General features: G+C 58.4%; 1 protein-coding gene and 1 non-coding gene across 4 annotated transcripts in view; both read right to left on the reverse strand.

The window, feature by feature from the left end:
• The window catches only part of ZC3H3 (zinc finger CCCH-type containing 3), a 97,891-nt gene extending 81,626 nt beyond the window's left edge, over window positions 1-16,265 (reverse strand). For all 3 annotated transcript variants that reach the window (XR_005197265.1, XM_017511523.2, XM_017511522.2), the window contains exons 1-3: window positions 16,159-16,265; window positions 12,457-13,774; window positions 10,694-10,890 (exon numbers count right to left, since the gene is read on the reverse strand). Coding sequence is in view for 2 of the 3 variants with exons in the window: in XM_017511523.2 (XP_017367012.1) it covers window positions 10,694-10,890; window positions 12,457-13,774; window positions 16,159-16,246 (1,603 nt within the window). In the remaining variant the exon portion in view is untranslated. The remainder of the gene's footprint in view (window positions 1-10,693; window positions 10,891-12,456; window positions 13,775-16,158) is intronic.
• On the reverse strand, window positions 7,791-7,931 carry LOC119468581. The gene has a single exon (XR_005197279.1). It is a non-coding gene; the product is annotated as a U4 spliceosomal RNA (small nuclear RNA).
• Window positions 16,266-20,122: the final 3,857 nt, after the last annotated feature.

Raw genomic sequence — 20,122 nt, forward strand, 5'->3', positions numbered from 1 at the left:
AAATTTGCAGTCACCATATCTAGCTACGGATTTCCTCTAAAATTCCATCTACTTTCTCTGTGAACCCTGAGAAGGCCCAGGCCATGCAGAGTCGTGCCTGGGCATCTCCAGCCGGCCAGATGCAGCCATGGCACTTTCTTGGCTTCACCTCACAGCAGGGCTCTGCCTGGCCTGAGGCTCCTCCAGGAGCTGGTGACCGTGCCAGCCTCCTGCTGAGTGATGGCTCCTGATGGCAGGGTCAGCACAGCCTTGAAGAGCCACAGGTGAGGGATGAGAAAGGAGGCCCTGAGGGATGACAGGTGACGCAGGCTCCCCTTCAGGATTCCTGTGGCTGTCTAGAAGCCCTAGCAGCGGAAGGGGAACACGTGGCCCAGCCCTTTCCAGAACAGCTGGACCCACAGACTAGACTCTGTGTCCCTACCAAGGCAGAGCCACCCAAGGGACCCCACAGCACAGAAAGGGGAGGTCTCAGCTGGGAGAGGAGCATCTCTGGGGCCCATGTGAGGGGGCTCCTTGCATGTCGCCCTGCTCCCATGAGGACACAGACCAGAGGCTGCAGTCATCGGGCTCAGCCCTGGAAAGGGGAGCTCCAATCAAGGGTGCTACAGACAGCCCTGGTCTTCCTGCTATGCCTTCCCACACGCCTCTCTACAGGGAGCACGGCTCAATAGCCAGCTGGGATTCCGCCACCCAGTACACATGCAGTGACCAGAGCTGGCCATGCACTGCAGCAGATCTGTACCAAGGTACAAGAGGACAGGGAACTGGCCAGGCCGGGGGTGGGTGGCGGGCAGTGCCTCTGCGCCACCCTCCCAGGAGGCCTCTCCACCCATCTGGATGCCATGCCTGCCATGCAACCCCAAGCCTGCCATCTGCCTGGGCCTGGCACTGGCCCCACTTCAGTGGCATTTGCCTGTGGCTGGCCCAGAGCCCAGGGGGCTGGTACACCCACTGAAGGTGTAGGGGGCCTACAGAACCCCCACAACCACCACAGTTCAAGTCCACCCACGGCCACATCGAAACCCATGCTAGGACGCGGGCTGCTGCCCCAACGGGGCCACAGAGGGCACTGACTTCAGTGGGGTCCAGTGGGAGAGACCCTGGCTGGACATTCTTTGTCTGCCATCAGGCGAGAGCCCAGCACCTCCCACCAAGAGCCTCAGCGGTGCCACAGTCCCAGCACAGCACCAGAGCTCGGTGGATGCCCAGTGAACAAGGGCAGGGTCAGCTCTGGGGGATGAGTGGCAGGAAGACCAGGTGCCCGTGGGCAGGAGGCACGGGGCTGAGGCTGCTTCCTCTTCCGGACCTGCTGGTGCTGAGCAGGAAACCCCTTGGGGAAGCAGGGCTTCCTTCCCATCAGGACCCCGCCCAATACGCATTTGAACTTGGTGCAGGGGGAAACAACCAGTGGGGATCATGAGGGTCCTAGCCGATGCCCAAGTCCTCGTGGACTCTGACCACACCCAGCATTGCCGCCACCCGGCAGTGCCACAGCAGTGCCCTCAGGCAAGGGTCAAGTTGGAGAGACAGAGGAGGCTGGCAGGGGCCGCTTATGGGCAACGGATGGGGCACAGGAGGCTACAGCCCCGGCAGGGGCCTAGACGGGGGCCCAGGAACATCCTGACCCCATGCAGAGATGGGGCCAAATCCCAGAAGGCACAGGCCACATTCATCCCCAGCAGGAGGCTGCCTCAGCACCCAGAGCCACACTCCCTCCCCATCCCCTCAACAGAAGGCTGGCTGAGGCTGGCAGAGCCATATCCCCCATTCCCCAGGCGGGAGAACCGAGCGCTGGTGAAAAGACACTGCCAGGAGGCAAGCAGGGGGCAGGCGCACTGACCATGCTGGAGACAGACCCCTGAGAGGCCGCCCACAGAAGAGCACAGGCGGGCAGAGTGGGAGGAGGACCAGGCCAGCAGAGGTGGCCATGGGGACAGCCGTGGGCCGTGTCCCCCAGCCACCCGAGCACTTGGCAGGGTGCCCCTCGCTGCCTGGTGAGGGTCGGCAGGTGGCGGGGCTCATGGAGCCCCAACACAGGTGACAGCAGAGCCTGTGTCCTGAACCCCAGTGCCCACTGCCCGGTTGGCTCCTGAGAGAGGCCGCCAGGGTGAGAGGGACCCGCCCGGGCTCTCGGGCAGGTGTCCTGCACTCAACTCAAAAGTCTGCCAGGACACACGATTGGGGGATGTGCCAGCCCTGGGCTGGGAGGAGAGGGACAATCCATTCAACAAAAGGAGCAGCCCATGCTGTCCCAGCCTGGGGACTGGGGGACCTGCGGCGGTGTGAGTTCTGGCTCTCCTGAGAATGCCACCCTGACTAGGCAGCCCAGGTCTTCAGCTCTGCGCCCACAGACCAGTGCAGCACCACCACGGCACAGACTCGATCCCACACCAGTTCCGTGGAGGCCTCCAGCACGTCTGATAATTTATGCAATATTCAAGGATCGCTGTGGCTGCCTTTCCTGAAGCCTAATTCAGCATTTTCTTTTTTCCTTATGAAAGCAGGACTCCAGATGTAACTGCTCTCATGCCCTTTCACAGGGTTCACCAGAGTAAAATCGAACAGCCCAGCTGCACACAGCAAGTGATGGCGGATCTCAGACCCCAGAGGCGCCAGGCAGAGCCTCCCAGGTGGCCAATGCTGGCTGCCAGCACAGCCCAGCAGGAACACCACACTGGGGACAGCGCCCGAAGGCACCGCTCAGCCCCACAGCAACAACTCTCGACCCCATTCGCAGACACGGAACCGAGCACCGGCAAGGAGAACAGACGGATGGGACCCAAAGTCTCCCCCCAGGCCATGCCTGCACCACGCCTGGGGGCTCATACCTCTCCTCATGGCGTCCAGCAAAGATCCAGGCCATGAGCACCAGACTCAGGGCTCGCTCACCAGGCCTCTGAGTGCTGCTGCCGACCTCCACCAGCCTGCGTGTCTCAAAGGGGCAGGACAGTGTCTGGGCAGGGAGTCCTGTGGCTTTTCCTCCTGGTGGGCAGCAGCCCTCAGGCCCTCACCCCTCCGTTGCCCGCTGAGTGTGGTGACTGTCCTGCACACAAGGCAGCCAGGGTGCTCCCCAAAGAACCTTCCCAACAGGCAGGATGGGCAATACATAGTAATTCCTGCAACAGGAAACAGGCAGGGGGAAGGAATGCCCCTGGCGGCAGAGCAAGGAGCTGGCCTGGGAAGGCAGACCATGGCCCACCTCACAGACTCCTGAATGAGGGGAGCAAACTGTGCACACCTACAGATGGGGAGGGGCCTGGCCAGAGGGTGGGCCTGGCTAGAGCTAGGCAAGGCCTTCAAGAGGGGGCAGGGTCAGTCGAGAGAAAGTAGTTGGGTTTTTCCCACACACCGGAATCCACAGGCTGCGGTGGCCACTGGGAGAAGCCGCTGGGGACAGAGGGGCAGAGGGGCCGTCACACTCCCAAGCAGGTGCCTGCTCAATGACATCCCCATAAGTATCTGTAGCCAACCAGTGCAAAGCCACAGCATGGGCTGGGGGCAGAATACAGCCAGGCCTCTGACGCCAGGGCTGCCTGGCAAACCGCCCCCTCCCCAAGGTACTGGGAGGCAACACAGAAAAAAGCCATGTGCCCGGGGAGGACCCAAGGACACAGGGAGGGCCCTAGGGACCACTGAGGACTCAGAGGGGTCACAGCCCTCTGAACAGCCGCCAAGAAGGCCCTTCCAAGACCCAGCAGCCAGGAGGCAGCAGTCCAGGCAAGGAAGGTCCTCCCGAGACCCAGCAGCCAGGAGGCAGCAGTCCAGGAACTGTCCCGCCACAGTAGGGGAGACCCCACACAGGACTGGGTGGGCGGGTGGGCTTTGCGAGGATACTTTCGGCTTTGCCAGGGCAAGAGTGTGAGACCCAGTATCCAGGGAGCGCCGTGTGATCAAGGGGCCCAGCCCCTCAAGTCCCACTCTGGGTCCTGGGCTGGGGCTGGGGGAGGCCATGATGACCTCCTAGTAGCAGGGAGGGGCTGAGGGCCAACAGCTCACACAGGGTCTCCCTAGGCACTTTCTCAGAGAAACTCGGACTCATAAGCATCCGGGCTGATGAGGAATGGGCATCTGGGCCCCAGCAGACTCACCTAGGCAGGGCGGCCCTGGAACTTGGTGACACCAGCCAGAGCAGAGTCCAAGACCCCGGCCTGCCCTTTCTGCCAGTGACCTGGGGTGAGTGGAGACTCTTCTTCTCCTCTGGGAATGTTGACAGCAGTTCCTCCACACCCTGGGGCCGGCACAGCGGACTGAGGGACGGGTAGGAAACGCCCTTCATATGTCCGACAAGCTCTGGGCCAGAGGCAGATGCCTGGCCTGGCTCCTGTCAAAGCCTGGGCAGCCAGCAGGCCTCGGGTCGGCCTGGTTGTCCACATGAGTCCACTCTGCAAGCTGGGCCCTTTCTGTCTACCACAGGTGTGCCTGGGCCCTGCCAGGCCCGCACGCTCACCCAACACGCTGGCGACGAGTCTGGAAAGGGGGCCACTTCCCAGGCAGGGCCCAGGGCTCATCCCAGGCCATAAGGGAAGGAGGCAGACCACCATCCCAGGTGAATGAAGCAGAGGGCCCTCCCATCCCAGCAGATGATGACACCACTGCCCACCCACCTGCCACGACTTTTCGTTGGCATACAACAGCAGATGTCTCCATGTGGCTGGTAAGAGTCCCATCACCTCCTGCCACCAAGAAGCTCCCCAGCCTGGGCGCAGGGTGGTGGGTGGGAGAGCTGGCCTGGCCCAGAGTGTACAGCCTGGACAGCAGCCCTCTGCTGTACAGGCCGGCCAGGCTTAGGGCATCATGCCTGTCATCTCAGGGTGGCCGAGCACAGCGACGGGCCCCAGGAGGACGCACCACGAAGCTGGCCCCACATCCCCCACACTGGGTCTCATTCTGTCACGCAGGCTGGGGTGCAGTGGTGCCAGTCACAGCTCACTATACCCTCAAACTCTCAGACCTAAGCAATCTTCTCACCTTGGCCTCCTGAGTAGCTGGGACTACAGGCATGTGGCACCACATCTGGCTAATTCTTGTGTTTTTTGTAGAGATGGGGTTTTGCCATGTTATCCAGGCTCTTGGGCTCCTGGGTTCAAGCAATCATCCACCTCAGCCTCCCAAAGGGTTGGGATCCCAGGCATGAGCCTCAGTGCCTGGCCAGTGTCTCATATCCTCATCCCACAGCTGCCAACAGACCCATCCCCAGGAGAAAAGGGAAGGGGCACACAGACAGCAGAGGGACAGACCCTCAGGAATCTCCTGCCCCGCCTCCAGCCGGGGTCTGACTCCAGGCCCAGAGGACTCTGGAGGGTCGGGGAGGCGGGGAGGGGAGGAGAGGCACCGAAGAGTCAGGCTGGAAGCTTCCCAACAGCCTCAGTGCCCAGGCGTGAGCGGCCACACTGCTGCTGAACAATGCACTTTTGAATTCAATTAAAGCGATTATCTGTTGTGCCAAATAAATTGTGTACAGCATATATCCTGCGGCACTTTACACCTCCAGGCTCATTATTCCCTAACTGTTTCCTCCTGTTTATGCCTCTCAAATTAAATTGCTGATCATATGCACCAAAATAAAAAATGAACGCACCTTGTCCTGAGAAAATTGATTCTCCCTTTTCCTGAACTGGCGATTGCCAGGTTTTATATACTCTGTTCCTGGTGATCATTAGTAATTCAATTTTCTTTTTATTAGCCCCCTTATCTGCTGAGCAATATAGCGGCAGGGCTGACCTCTTTCGCACGGGTAAATGTTTAAAATCTTTTCCCTGATTAATTTTGCCAGTTAAGAAAAAGAGGAGAAATGGCCCGGCTCTTAGCCATCACAATGAATAAAGCTTAATGTTGATTGTGATGGAATTTCTAATGCCAGGGAAATTGATTGAACGCGGCAATTATGCTGCAATAGTAACTCAGGGGAGATGGGATCGCTTTCTCCTGGCCGTAGCCTTTTGGTTATTTAAAATAATCCAATTTGCAAGGATAATTATGTATTAGCGTTTTATCTGCCACTTGAAATGAACAGGGGAGTTTCGGTACTGGCCCAGCATTAGCAGGTTATTGCTGCAAATTACTTGATATCTGCTTTCTTTCACATAAAGAGGAAATTAGGCGATCAATTACCAAAAAAGGGCGGATAGAGAGGATAGGAGGGGCAAGCGCGCCCTCTGCTGGCCACTGGGCAGCACAGCAGGGCTGCCTGGCAGCTTCCAGAAGCCCCTGTCCCTAGTGCAAGAGCCCACAGGGAGGTCCCCACTGGACACTGGGACACTGCCATCTCCTTAAGAGGAAAGGTGGAGCTGGAACTGAGCTTTTGCTGGGCAGAAAACGGGGAAAGAGAAAACTCCAAGCAGCCAAATGAAGGAGCAGCCCCACCTGCCGGCCCCATCCACAGCCCACACAACAGCAGCATCCAGCAATGCCCCAGCTGATGGAGGCCTTGGCCACCCAGGAGGGCTGAGGGAGGGTCCGGGAAGAGCTCACTGGCTCTCCAGACACTGCAGCATTAAACGAAACAAAGCTGGGCCCTACCCAGGAGCCCACCTGGCCAGGGCTCGGGACAGGCAGACCTCAGTTCTTAGGCGGGCAGGGAGGGAGATGGTGGGCCTTGCAGGAGGGTACCTGTGGGACCCACGCACCCACTTCCCGGGCCTCAGCCTCCCATCTCCTCAGCAGACACCCTGGCCATGCCCATCTCCCCTGCAGCCAGCTACCTGAGTGGCCAGGCTTGGCCTCTCACCTCCACGTGCTCCCTGCCCACTTGAGTGCTTGCAGGCTCTGCTCCTCGGCCTGGTGTCCACAGCCTTACACACAGGCCCTCCTGACTCACTGCCCACTCAGGCCAGACACCCTGGGGCTCTAGGTCCTCCCCTGCCAGGGTCCTCCCCTCTACCTCCCCGGATTCCCAAGTAGCCAGAACCAACCCCCTTTCCCTCCTGTGGCCTACAAGACCCTTTCCTGGGCCCTGGTCCTCTGCCCCGCTGGCTCCAACCCCTCCAAGCCACACTCCTGGACAGTGAACTGGCCCCACAGCCTCCCTGTGCTCCTGGAACACAGTAAGCTCGTTCCCACCTCCACCTCAGCCTGCAGAGCTGAGCCCTGTTCCCTCCTCTCTGCTCAGGTCACCTCCTCAGAGAGGCCCTCCCATCCAGAGTGCACCTGTCTGCAGCTTGCCCAATGCTATGCCCCTGACTGTTCCTCAGAAGGCATTTTCCACCTAGAAGCACCTTTCTGGCCAATGTACAAGCATTCTGGTGGCTGTCTCCACCACTGGAAAGTGTCTCCAGCCTCATCTTCTCTTTACCTTCACCGCAGTATCCCCAGGAGCCAGCAGGCTGCCAGGCACAGTGGCTCAACCGTGCTTGCCAGATGGGCCAGTGGTGGTCAAGTGAGTGAGACGCCTCCCCAGCCCTTCCTCACACAGGACCCTCTCCTCTCACTCCATGCAGCCATCATGCTGGTCTTTTTTCTTTGAGACAGAATCTTACTCTGTCACCCAGGCTGAAGTGCAATGGTGCCATCTCGGCTCACTGAAACCTCTGCCTCCTGGGTTCATGCAATTCCCCTGCCTCAACCTCCCAAGTTCCAGGATTACAGGCGCTCGCCAGTACACCTGGCTAATTTTTGTATTTTTAGTAGAGACGGGGTTTCTCCATGTCGCCAAGGCTGGTCTTAAACTCCTGACCTCACATGATCCACCCACCTTGGCCTCCCCATGTGCTGGGATTACAGGCGTGCGCCACCACGCCCAACCTCATGTTGGTCTTTTTATTTTTTCCTTTTTTTTTTTTTTTTAAATTCAGTCTCCATAGAGACTGGCAAAAATTGCCAGTGCCGACTATATTTCAAGTCATAATGGGAGGGTATTGGGAAAGGTTTTCAATTAGCAATAATCACGCCTCAGATAAACCTCATAGGCTACAATGCTGTCGCCGCGCAAAGCTTCATGTTGGTCTTTGCGAGTGTGGCTGGGCCCAGTGGCTCACACCTGTAATCCCAGCACTCTAAGAGACTAAGGCAGAAGGATCACTTGAGCCCAGGAGTTCAAGACAGGGTCTTACTACGTTGCCCAGCAGAGGACTATGTGTTGTAACATAGCAAGACCCTGTCCTTACAAAAAATTAAAAATTAGCCAGGCACAGTGACATACACCTGTAGTTCCAGCTACTCAGCAGGATCACTTGAGCCTAGGAGGGTAAGGCATGGCCAGGGCATCTGCAGTGAGCCGTGATTGTACCACTGCACTCCAGCCTGGGAGAGAAGGCCCTGTTTCTAAAAACATTAAATTAAAAAAAAATAACGATGAGATCAATTACGCCCTCCCCCAATGAGGCAGGGCTGCAGCAAACGCTCAGCTATACACTGGGCAACGCTCAGCTGGTGAAGCTGGTGGCCTCCCAAGCCCACACTCCTCCCTGCAGGCATCCAGCGGGCGCCAGGCAAGGCCCTGCCAGCAGGAAGCAGCCTCTACCGTCCCCTGCCTATGCCCCCCTCTACTAAAGGCCTGAAGAGGGAACAGGCCAGGTGAGTAGGGCTGACCCTGCACCCAGTGGGGAGCCTATCACCTCAACCACCACACCATCTGCAAGCTCAGCCTCCTAGGCTCAGCAGCCCCTACCGGCCTCCCAGAGCCGGTGGCCTCCTCAACCCCGCCTCCCCAAGTGACGGGGGTACCGCCCACTGTCCACTTCCAGACCACTTTAAGCCCCTTCTGGCCTCCTCACTGTGGCCGCCCAGGACCCCGTGGGTCTCTGCTTGCTCCCTATCACCAGGATGAAATTCACATGTGTCCTGGCATGCAGCAGGCGTCACCTAATGGGGGCAGCCAACCAGCACCCCCCCGCCTCACTTCCTCCTGTGTAGCAGCCCCTGGCTGCACCACCCCGTTCAGCCCTCCCTCTGGGACCCCACACCCTGCCCTCCCATGGCAGCCCCCACACAGCTCTTGGCTCTGCCCGGACCCCACTCCTTCCCAAGCCTTCTGAAGCCTGCCTAGATGATAGTACCCTTGGCTAGGTTTCTTTTTTTTTTTTAAGACAGAGTCTCATTCTGTCACCCAGGCTAGAGTGCAGTGGTGCGATCTCGGCTCACTGCAACCTCTGCCTCCCGGGTTCAAGTGATTCTCCTGCCTCAGCCTCCCAAGTAGCTGGGACTACAGGCACCCACCACCACACCCAGCTAATTTTTGTATTTATAGTAGAGACAGGGTTTCACCATGTTGGTCAGGCTGGTCTCAATTTTTGACCTCATGATCCGCCTGCCTCGGCCTCCCAAAGGCCTGGGATTATAGGCATGAGCCAGCACGCCCAGCCAGAGACAGGATTTTGTCACATTGGCCAGGCTGATCTTGAACTCCTGGCCTCAAGTGATCCTCCCTCTTTGGTCCCCCAAAGAGCTGGGATTACAGGCATGAGCAACCACGCCCAGCCTTGGCTGGATTTCTGAGCAGCAGTTCCCAGTCAGCATGCCCAGGTCCGAGCCTGCTCAATACCCAACGCCCCACCTTCCCCAGACGTCACAAATACGAACGTGGGAAGCCACTGCCCTAACGTGCCCAGGGGAACCACAGAGCTGCACAGGACCAGGTGCACGTGGCTCCACGTTGACCCCCCTACCAGTGTCTGGGGGGGTGCCACACCCAAGGGCTCCAGACCCTCCAAGCCCGTGCCCGCCTGGAGGCCGCACCCCCAGTGTGTCCTGGCACCATCACCACAGGGCAGGTAGGGTCAACCTCAAAAGGGCTATGCCCCCCAACCTGCAGGCCAGGGCCTTCCCAGGCCACTGCAGGGGTTCAGGCCAGTTCTCTCCAGACGGGACCAGGCACACTCCCAGCGATACAGCAGGAGACCAGACCGGCTCCGTTAGGCCACTCAAAAAACTCACATGAGCCAGGCACTGTGGCTCACACCTGTAATCCCAGCACTTTGGGAGGCCAAGGCGGGCAGATTATGAGGTTAAAAGATCAACACCCACTTGGCCAACATGGTGAAACCCTGTAGCTACAAAAAATACAAAAATTATCCGGGCGTGGTGGTGCGCACCTATAGTCCCAGCTACTCGGGAAGCTAAGGCAGAATGATTTGAACCCAAGGGCTGGAGGTTGCAGTGAGCTAAGCCTGGTGAGAGCAAGATTCTGTCTCAAGACAACAAAAACAACAGCACCACATGACACTGAGAAAGGGCAGGGCAGGTGGATCTGCAGCCCCAGCCAAAAGAGCACAGAAGGGCCCTGGAGGAGCCAGAGGCCTGGGGGTGCCCAGGACAGCACAAGCAAGGGCTTCACCCCCCTCTCAGGGCTCAGCAGCCACCCTCTCCTCCCTCAGGAGGGACAGAGCTGAGTACACACCAAGGGACACACGGAAAAGGCCACAGCACCTGTCCAGCAGCATGTCCCACAACCGGACCACAGGGCACAGCACCCAGGCCCTCTCCTCTACCCACCAGCCCACCACCCACTGCCTGCCAGGCAGTGCCCTCCTGACCAGAGCCTCTAACAGCACGAGACAGGGAAGGTGCCCATGGCTCCCAACAGGCCGGCAGAGCCAGTGCAGGCATGCCCAGCCCCAGCATCCAGCGCAGGCGTGCCCAGCCCCAGCACCCAGCGCAGGCGTGCCCAGCCCCAGCACCCAGCGCAGGCGTGCCCAGCCCCAGCATCCAGCGCAGGCGTGCCCAGCCCCAGCACCCAGGGCCGCTGCTCCCAACGTACCTTCCTTGGTGGGGAGGTGGGCCCGGCTCAGGGGCAGGCGGCACAGCCGGTGTGTGGTGACCTGTACCAGGCCCTTGTTGGGGGTCTTCTTCAGGACGGGGCTGCTCTTCCCCCGGAGGGCCTGTCTCCGCCGGAGGCTGAGGTGGCTCTTGGCAGTGGTGGCAAGTGACGGGCTGCTTTTCTTGTCTCCAGGAAGGCTGTGGAAACAAAATGCAGGCAGCTCTCAATAGGCCCTGGGGGCTCTGCCCACTCACCCTTCCTCGCCAGGGCTCAAGAGGCATGGGAGCAGCCCCCATGGTCAGGGCCAGGCCTCCCCCAACAGCAGCTCAGTCCACCCTCCACAGCCAGGCTGAGGTGGTGGGCTTGAACCCACAAGCCCAGATGACTCCTGAGCTAGGACAGGCTGCCACGGAGAGAAGAGGGACCTCAGTGCTCCATCCCCGCCTACGTGCCACCTCCTCCCCATCGGCCCAGGCCAGAGCCCCTGTGTGGGGCAAAGGGAGCGGCCGCCAGCTCCATATGGCCTTCCAAGCCCCCTCGGTAAGGGGGCAGCTTCTCTACACTCCCTCTCCACATTCCCGGACAGAGAGAGCCACCAGCATGGTTTACAGCAGAGCTGCCAGGAGCAGGATCCGGGGGCCTGTGAGCCTCAAGACAGTGCCTGTCTAAGGGACCAGGGCCAGAGAGAATGAGCTACACGAGCCAGCAACCTAGGCCAGACAGCAGGGGTTCACAGCAAGGAGGTGCCTTCGAGACGGGGCGCCACCATGCCTGACGATGAAGGCAGGACCTCTGCCCTCTGCCCAGCAGGTGCAGCCACCACCTCAGCTGCCAACCTGATGGGAGTCCCTGAGCCCAGACCCAGCACTGTGCCATGACACCACCTGAGTTTCATCCCAAGTCCGCAAGGGTGGAAGGCCAGGAGAGATGCGTGTCAAGCAAGCGAGTGACTGCCCAGCTGCTTGGCCAAGGGGGCTGGGACCTAACACCGATCTGCCCACCCTGGAGCCAAAGAGCAACTGTGGCCTCCGCACTCTGCGACGGAGGCCACAGAGCCCAAGCCAGGAACGCCCAAGGAGGCTGCTGCCTACCAGTACCCCCCAGCTCCCGCCCACTCAGCCCAGCAGGAGCAGCCCTCAGCCTGGGGACCAGCAAACGCCAGGCCTCCTGGAGCCCAAGCCCTAGACTCAGGGCATGCAGGAAAAATCAGGCACCCCTGGCAGGACCCAGAGCCCCAGTCTACCTCCCAGCACAGACCTGTGGCCGGCAGCTCCAGGCCAGGGGCAGACACACTGCTCTCACTGTCTCACCTCCTGGGGACACATGGACCCTGGTCTGGTCCCTGGGGGCTGTTCCCCCTGCACCTGGCCTGGCACAAAGCCTTCCATCTGTGAACCCTGGGCAACTGGAACAGAAGCTGCCCCCCAGTAACCTTCTCATCTCACCGGCAGGAGAAAGGACAGGCTTGCCAGCACCATGAGGGAGGGGCACCTGCCCTCCCCAGTCTGTGCTGGGCCCTAGACAAGCCCCCGAACCACCCTGAGCCTGACCCACAGGCTCTGCTAGACACTAGCACTCCCTGCCTCATTCCTTGCTGGAAACGTGAATCTCACTGCAGGCGAAGCTCCAAGCTCAGCGGATGCACCTGGAGTGCCAACAAACCCTCCTCACAGCCCCTCCCACTCCACCACAGCTGACGGAGATGCCCAGCAAACCCTCCTCACAGCCCCTCACACTCCACCGCAGCCGACGGAGATGCCCACCTGGTACTGCCCCGCCTCCGGACGATCTTGGTGCGGCTCTTCACTTTGTAAGCTGAGGGTGAGGTCTCCCCAGAGAGGGGCTTCAAGCCACTGGGTCCTACTGCTGGTCCGTCCCCTGATGGGGACCTAGACAGGACCGGGGAGAGCTGGGAGGCACGTTCCTTGCTGCTAGCCTCCGACTGCCAACGGAAGGAGGAAGAGGAGGAGGCAGAAGGGCTCGATGCCTTCCACTTGTACTTGCTGGGGGCAGACCCTGGCTGGGAGGATGTAGCTGCCTTCCTGGGCTTGAGCTCTGGGTCAGCTCTGAGCTGTGGCTTCTCCAACTTGCCTGCCACACCGGCTGCAGCCTTGCACACGTTCTCTGCAGCCACTCTGGGACTGAGCACCCTCCGAGCGGCCCGAGGACTCTTCGCGGAGGCAGCCACCCATTTGTAGTTGTTTTTCCGGAACTTGTTAGTTCGACAGGACACAAGCGGCGAGGCCTCCCGGGCCTGCCTGGGTCCCGAGGCCAGCCTGGCTGGACCCACCACTGAGCCAGATGGAACTGGCTGATCTGCAGGGCCAGCATCTACTCTCCCGTCCCCGAGGAGCTGTGTAGCACGGCTGGCCACAGAATGAGAACCCACCTTCCGGCCGAGGGCCATGCCAGTGCGTGGGGGCAGAGTAGAGGATGGGAAGCTGGCCTTGACAGCAATCACACTCTCACTGGCAGTCCGGCGGGGCTCCAGGGGGCTGTCGCCTACGTTGCCCACAGACTTCACCACCCTGGGCTTACCAGGCTCCTTCTGGCAGACCAGAAGAGGATCTTCCACACTGCAGGTGCCCCTGGCTCTTGCTGGTCTTGAGGGCTGCAGCTGTCCCCCAGGGGGCTCACCTTCACCTTCCTGGGGCCTTTGGTCACTCCAGGAGGTGTCCTCATATTCTTCCAAAGAGCCCCGCTGGGCCCCTGAGGCCTTGGCAGAGCCAGACTTTGATGGAGGTTTAATTTTGATGACCATGTTCTGACCTTGACTGAGCCGGACCTGTCTCTCAAGGACATGCTGCTGTGGGTCAGGGGCCTGGCCACCCCTAGCCCCGTGCAATGGCTGCACAGCATGGTCGCCAGGTGGGTCTGAGAGTCCCAGAGGCCGATTCACAAGGGAGTATTTCTTGCGCCAGGAAGTGCCATGGTGTGAGGAGTAGCCCCTCCGGCTTGGACGAGGGTAGCGGGCACTGAAGGCCCTGCCACTGTGGTAAGTGGGTGGCTGCCATTGGGAAGCTGCTGGCGTGCCTGGGGCTGGGGCATTGCCATGGAGGGTTTTGTAGTCATCGATCAGACCTGAGAAGACAGAACCATAGGCTCAGCTGGCCAGAGGGTAACACAACAATCATGACCACACCCGAAGGGCATCAGTGGCAAGATACCCCCAGACCCCATCTCACGTCTGAGCCCCTGCCAGTTTCAGGAGGGACAGCCCCCAGCGCCTGGGACTCACTGACAACTCAGCCCACATCACATGGGCTTGTCGCTTCCATGAGTCTTTTCTCCATCAGCTCCACTTCAATCCTAGTTTTGCCTGCTTAACACAAAAATGAACTATGTGGTACAACAACCCCTATTTGCTAGTCTACTGGGTCCACAATCCTTTGATGAGAAGTATCACTCAGTATGAAGAGAACAGCAGCGATCCCCTCTGTATTATTTGGATCAGAGGAGACAAGTTGACGGCACAGGCCCTCTGGCTTGCCCACAGATGGAAAGGGGGTACTCCACTGAGTGTAACAGAACTGAGGACCCCATGCCTGACAAAAGGAAACAAGAATTCTACCAGGCACAGTGGCTCATGCCTGTAATCCCAGCACTTTGGGAGGCCGAGGCGGGCAGATCACGAGATCAGGAGTTCAAGACCAGCCTGGCCAAGATGGTGAAACTCTGTCTCTACTAAAAATACAAAAATTAGCTGGGCATGATAGGGTGCGCCTGTAATCCCAGCTACTCGGGAGGTTGAGGCAGAGAACTGCTTGAACCCAGGGGGCAGGGATTGCAGTGAGCCGAGATCATGCCACTGTACTCCAGCCTGGGTGACACAGCGAGACTGCAACTCAAAAAAAGAAAACAAGAGTACAAGAAGCGTAGACCACTGCCCTATCAGATGTCACGGTCTTCCCTGCAGAAGAGGAGAGAGCAATGGGCTGGAGTCCTACTGCAATGAACTGATACAACCACAATTAAGTCCCTGGATAGTAGAAGGGCCAGGAACACAGGCAAGGGCAGCAGCAGCCAGGGTGCTCCGACTCACCCAGCAAACCAGCAACAGCCAGACTCCCACGTCAGCATCCCCTGCCACAGCCCCTGCCCCCAGGAGCACAGAAAGCCATGTCCAGACCTGGTGACACCCAAGGGCAGATGAAATGTGAGCCTGAGAAGTGGCCCCAAGTGGGAGGCGGCCCACCTGGCCTCTCCTCCATACACACTTTCCCAATCCTTAAGTCCTTCCTTTGCAAGAGTAAAAGCAAAAAGAATTTTTCATTTTCATTTTCTTTTTATTAGTTTTTGTTTGGTTGGTTGATTTCGGCTTTTGAGACGGATTTTGCTGTTGCCCAGGCTAAAGAGCAGAGGCCCAAACACAGCTCACTGCAGCCAGGACCTCCTGGGCACAAGCGAACCTTCCACCTCAGCCTACGACAGGCGCGAGCCACCAAGCCCATCTCATTTTTTAACATTTCTCTGTAGAGACAGGGTCTCGCCAGGTTGCCCAGGAAGGTCTCAAACTCCTGGGCTCAAGCCATCCTCCTGCCACGGCCTCTCAAAGTGCTGGGATTACAGGCGTGGGCCACTGCGTCTGCACATGAATTTTTTGTTGTTTGTTTTATTTCGTTTAAGTTTGGAAAGACCAATTTGGGTTTTAAAATATTTAAGTGTGGAAGCTGAAGCCTGTTGAGTCTGCGCCTGGAATAGCAAGAGGAATGTGACCGTCCGGAGAAAGGGGGCATCAAAACCGGGAGTCCAGGCCAGGCGCGGTGGCTCACGCCTGTAATCCCAACACTCTGGGAGGCCGAGGCGAGTGGATCACCTGAGGTCAGGCGTTAGAGACCAGCCTGGCCGATATGGTGAAACCCTGTCTCTATTAAAAATACAAAAATTAGCCGGGCGTGGCGGCGCATGCCTGTAGCCCCAGGTACTGGGGAGGCTGAGGCAGGAGAATCGCTTGAACCGGGAGGCGGAGGTTAGAGTGAGCCGAGATCGCGCCACTGCACTCCAGCCTGGGCGACAGAGCACGCCTCTGTCTCTAAAAAACAATCAAACAAATAAAAATGGGCGTCAAGGAAGGAACCTGCGTGCGCCCCGAGCCTGCTCTGCCGCAGTGAGCCAGGAACCGGTCCCAGCCCCGCAGCGGGGCGCGGGGAGAGAGGGTGGGCGCCGGGGAAGCCAGCAGCTCGGGGGCCGGGTGGGCCGCCGCCTCCCGCGGGTTACTAAGCGACGGCCCCGCCCCCGCCTCCGCGGCCGCCGCAGGGCCGGCCCACTCCCTCGGCAGCTGGAGCAGGGGCCTGACCCGCGCCCCGGCCGGCCCGCAAGTCCTCACAGACCCTACGGTCCCCCACCCCAGCCGACACTCGGAACCCGCGGGCGGAGAGCGACCCCTCCGACAAGGGGGGCTGGGGACCCGCCGCGAGGTGAGGCGGGAAGAAGGGGACTCGCGTCCCGGCCCCGGTAGGACCTACCCTGCAGGAGGCGGATCTGCCGCCGTAATATCTCCTTTTCCTCCATCTCCTGAGTCCCCGACGCCCGGCCAGGCCCCCGCGACGTCATCGCTACGCGACCGTTTCCCCGCGGGCGGGGCGGAGCCGCGGGGAAACGGCCCGGATGTCTGCCGGCCGCCTGCGACGCGCCGTCGCCCTGGCAATGGCCGCGGGGAGGCGGAGCCGCGCAGACGCAGAGGAGGCGGAACGTCACTAGTGAGCGCCCGGAAGTGGCCCGGTCGCGGCCGGGAAGCGGCGGCTCGGGCTCTGGGGAGTCGTGCGGCTCGGATTGTGCCGCCCGGGCTCGCGTCCCCTTGGGAGACTGCGGGAGGGGCGAGACCTGGGGCCGTCCCGGGCCGCACCGCAGCTCCTTCCCGCGTCCCTGCGTTTCATTTCGCGCCGGTTGAGTGTTAGGCTCTACGGGGGGGCCCCATGGGAGAAGGGCCGGTTAACAGTTACTGTTGACCCGGGAAGCCCGGTGGACGCGCTCACCGTGGCCGGAGGAGAAGACGCAGGAGGGCAAGGGTCCTTGGATAGACATGGCGGAGCTCTGAAGGCGTGAAAGCTTTGGGTTCGTCAGTAGAAACCTGTTTCATTGTCAATCTCCGTGCGCTGTGGGTGGGAATGTAAATGGCGCAGCGCCGCAGAAAACTGGTGAGATCCCTCAAGAGGTGAAAAGGAGAACTGCCGGATGTGAGGGCGATCGGGCCGCGACACCTGTCACCCCAGTAACCGCCAGGGTTGATTCGGCTGCTCTGGCTGGCTGGGCGGATGTCCCTTCCTTCCTCACCGCTTCGAGTGCGTCCCTCCCGAAGCTGCGGCTCAGTCGAACAGGCCGACCATAACCTATAGAGGAGCTGCCCTCCCCCGCTAGAACCTCCAGACAAGCGCTCAAGGTCCATTTGTAGGAGAGCGTAGGGTTGTCAAGACTCCACAAACACATCCAAATAAGGCGCTGCATGTGGCAGTCTGCCTTTCTAGAAGAAAAAATGGAGAACTACCGTATGATCCAGAAACCCTACTTCTGCCTACATTCCCAAAAAAATGGAAATCAGAGACTCAGACCTAATTTGCGCCCTCCGTGTTCACTGCAGCATTTTTCACAAGAGCCAAAGGGAAACAGCCCATGCGTCCATGGGTGGATGGAAGGATAAACAAAATGTGGTCCATACAAAGGATGAAATATTTTTCACCCTTAAAAAGGAAAGAAATTCTAACACAGGATACACCATGGGTAAACCCTGAAAACGTGCTATGTAGAATAAGCCACTCGCAAAAAGACAAATGCGTGATTTACTTATCTTAAGTATCTAGAATGAAGATTCTTAGAGACAGAAGGTAGATTAGATTAAAGGCTCGGGGGCTGGGATAAGGAGGATTGAAGAAGCATTGTTTAATAGGTGTAGGGTTTCCTTTTGGAGTGATGAAAACGTTTTGAAAGTAGTGGTGATGGTTATACAAAGTTGTGACGGTAATAATACCACTGAATTGTACACATTAAAATGGCTAGGCTGGGCCAGGTGGCTCACTTCTGCAATCCCAGCACTTTGGGAGACCAAGGTGGGCGGATCATGAGGTCAGGAGTTCAAGACCAGCCTGGCCAACATGGCGAAACCCCATCTCTACTAAAAATACAAACCTAGCAGGGCATGGTGGCAGGCACCTGTAATCCCAGCTACTCAGGAGGCTGAGGCAGGAGAATTGCTTGAACCTGGAGGCAGAGGTTGCAGTGAGCCAAAATTGGACCACTCACTCCAGGCTGGGGAACAAAGCAAGACTCTGTCTCAGAAAAAAAAAAGGTGAAAATGACAACTTTTATGCTGTAAAAATTTTACTACAGTGCATAAGGAATAAGCAGTGTTAAAAGTTCTTCAGGCCTGGTGCAGTGCTCACGCCTGTAACCCCAGCACTTTGGGAGGCTGAGGTGGACGGACCACCTCAAGTCAGGAGTTAGAGACCAGCCTGACCAACATGGTAAAACCCGTCTCTACTAAAAATTGAAAAATTAGTCAGGCATGGTGGCAGGCACCTGTAATCCCAGCTATTCAAGAGGTTGAGGCAGGAGAATCACTTAAAGCCGGGAAGTGGAGGTTGCAGTGAGCCAAGAGGGCACCATTGCACTCCAGCCTGGGTAACAAGAGTGAAACTCCATCTCAGAAAAAAAAAGAAGGCCGGGCATGGTGGCGCATGCCTGTGATCCCAGCACTTTGGGAGGCCGAGGCGGGCAGATCACAAGGTCAGGAGTTCGAGACCAGCCTGGCCAACATAGCGAAACCCCGTCTCTGCTAAAAATACAAAAATTAGCTGGGTGTGGTGTCTCGCATCTGTAGTCCCAGCTACTCAGAGGCTGAGGCAGGAGAATTGCTTGAACTTGGGGGAATTGCTTGAACCTGGGAGGTGGAAGTTGTAGTGGGCCGAGACCATGCCATTGCATTCCAGCCTGGGCAGCAGAGTAACACTCCATCTCAAAAAAAAAGAAAAAAAGTTCTTCAGGCTGAAGATGATACAAGGTGATACAATATGGAGGCTCAGATCTACAAGATGGAAGAGCATAGGAAATGAGAAATGTGTTAGAAAAATTTTTATTTTCTATAAAACAAGTAGGTGCAGCAAAAATAAGATATCAAGGTTTCTAACATATGTAGACGTGAAACGTGGCAACAGTGGCACAGAGGACTCGCGTGCACACAGGTAAGGATGCAGTCTGTGGCCTCCACCCAACCTGCCTCTGGCCTGCTCCCAAGGCCAGCATCTGAACCTCTCACCAGGGGCCGGCATCACTCTACCTCACATACAGTGACAGGCACTATGGGGGCTTCTCTAGTGGCGGCGGCAAAGACTGCTTGCTGGCTGGAGAGGGCTGGCTCCCCATGCAGAAGGACGAGTGGAGGCTCGGAAGCCCATGCAGTAGAACGGGCCAACCCAGGCCATGGGACCCCCAGCCAGGACTCCCACCTAGCCCAGGTGGATCTGGGGAGAGGCAGAATCCACCTGAAGCCATCTTTGCTTCCTGCTGCCTTGCAGGCCCCATCTAGGCACCACCCAGTCCTATGCTCCCTCCTCATCCTCCTCCTCTCCCACTGCAACTCTCCCAGCTGAACACTTAGCTAGAGTTTCTGCCTCTCTCCTTCCAGGTGGCCAGGAGTGGCCTGTAGACAGGCCTGTGGGCCACCGTGAGAGGACTCAGAGTGAATGGGATGAAATTTCCCATCAGGGGTCTTGATGAGCACTCATGCAGTGAACTAGCCCTGTCGCGTTTCCCTCAAGACTCTTGTGACCGTTGCCTCGTGACAGCTGGGGCTGGCCTGCTCCGCCATGACCAGCACATGTGGAGCACTGAGAACGGAATATGTGTGTCACCACGTGCTGAATTCATCTATTGAAATCCTGACCGTCAATGTGATCGTGTCAGGAGGTAGGGCCTCTGGAAGGTGGTTAGGTCATGAAAGTGGAGCCCTTGTGAATGGGACTCGTGCCCTGTAAGAAGCAACAGTGGGGCTGGGTGCCATGGCTCCCCAAGTAATCCCAGCACTTGGGGAGGCCGAGGTGGGTAGATCACAAGATCAGGAGTTTGGGACTATCCTGGCCAACGTAGTGAACATTATTCTCTACTAAACACAAAAATTAGCCAGATGTGGTGGCATGCACCCGTAGTCCGAGCTATGGGAGAGACTAAGGTAGGAGAATCGCTTGAACCTGAGACAGGGAGGTTGAAGTGAGCCGAGATTGCACCATTGTGGTCCAGCCTGGGTGACAGAGCAAGATTTCGTCTAAAAAAAAAAATTATCCAGGCGTGGTGGCAGGTGCCTGTAGTCCCAGCTATTTAGGAGGCTGAGGCAGGAGAATGGCTTGAACCAGGGACGCGGAGGTTGCAGTGAACCGAGATTTCGCCACTGCACTCTAACCTGGGTGACAGAGCAGGACTCTTACCTAAAAAAAACAGCAG

The sequence above is a fragment of the Cebus imitator genome, unplaced genomic scaffold (assembly GCF_001604975.1).
Source record: "Cebus imitator isolate Cc_AM_T3 unplaced genomic scaffold, Cebus_imitator-1.0 Scaffold449, whole genome shotgun sequence".
Classification (NCBI taxonomy): Eukaryota; Metazoa; Chordata; class Mammalia; order Primates; family Cebidae; genus Cebus; species Cebus imitator.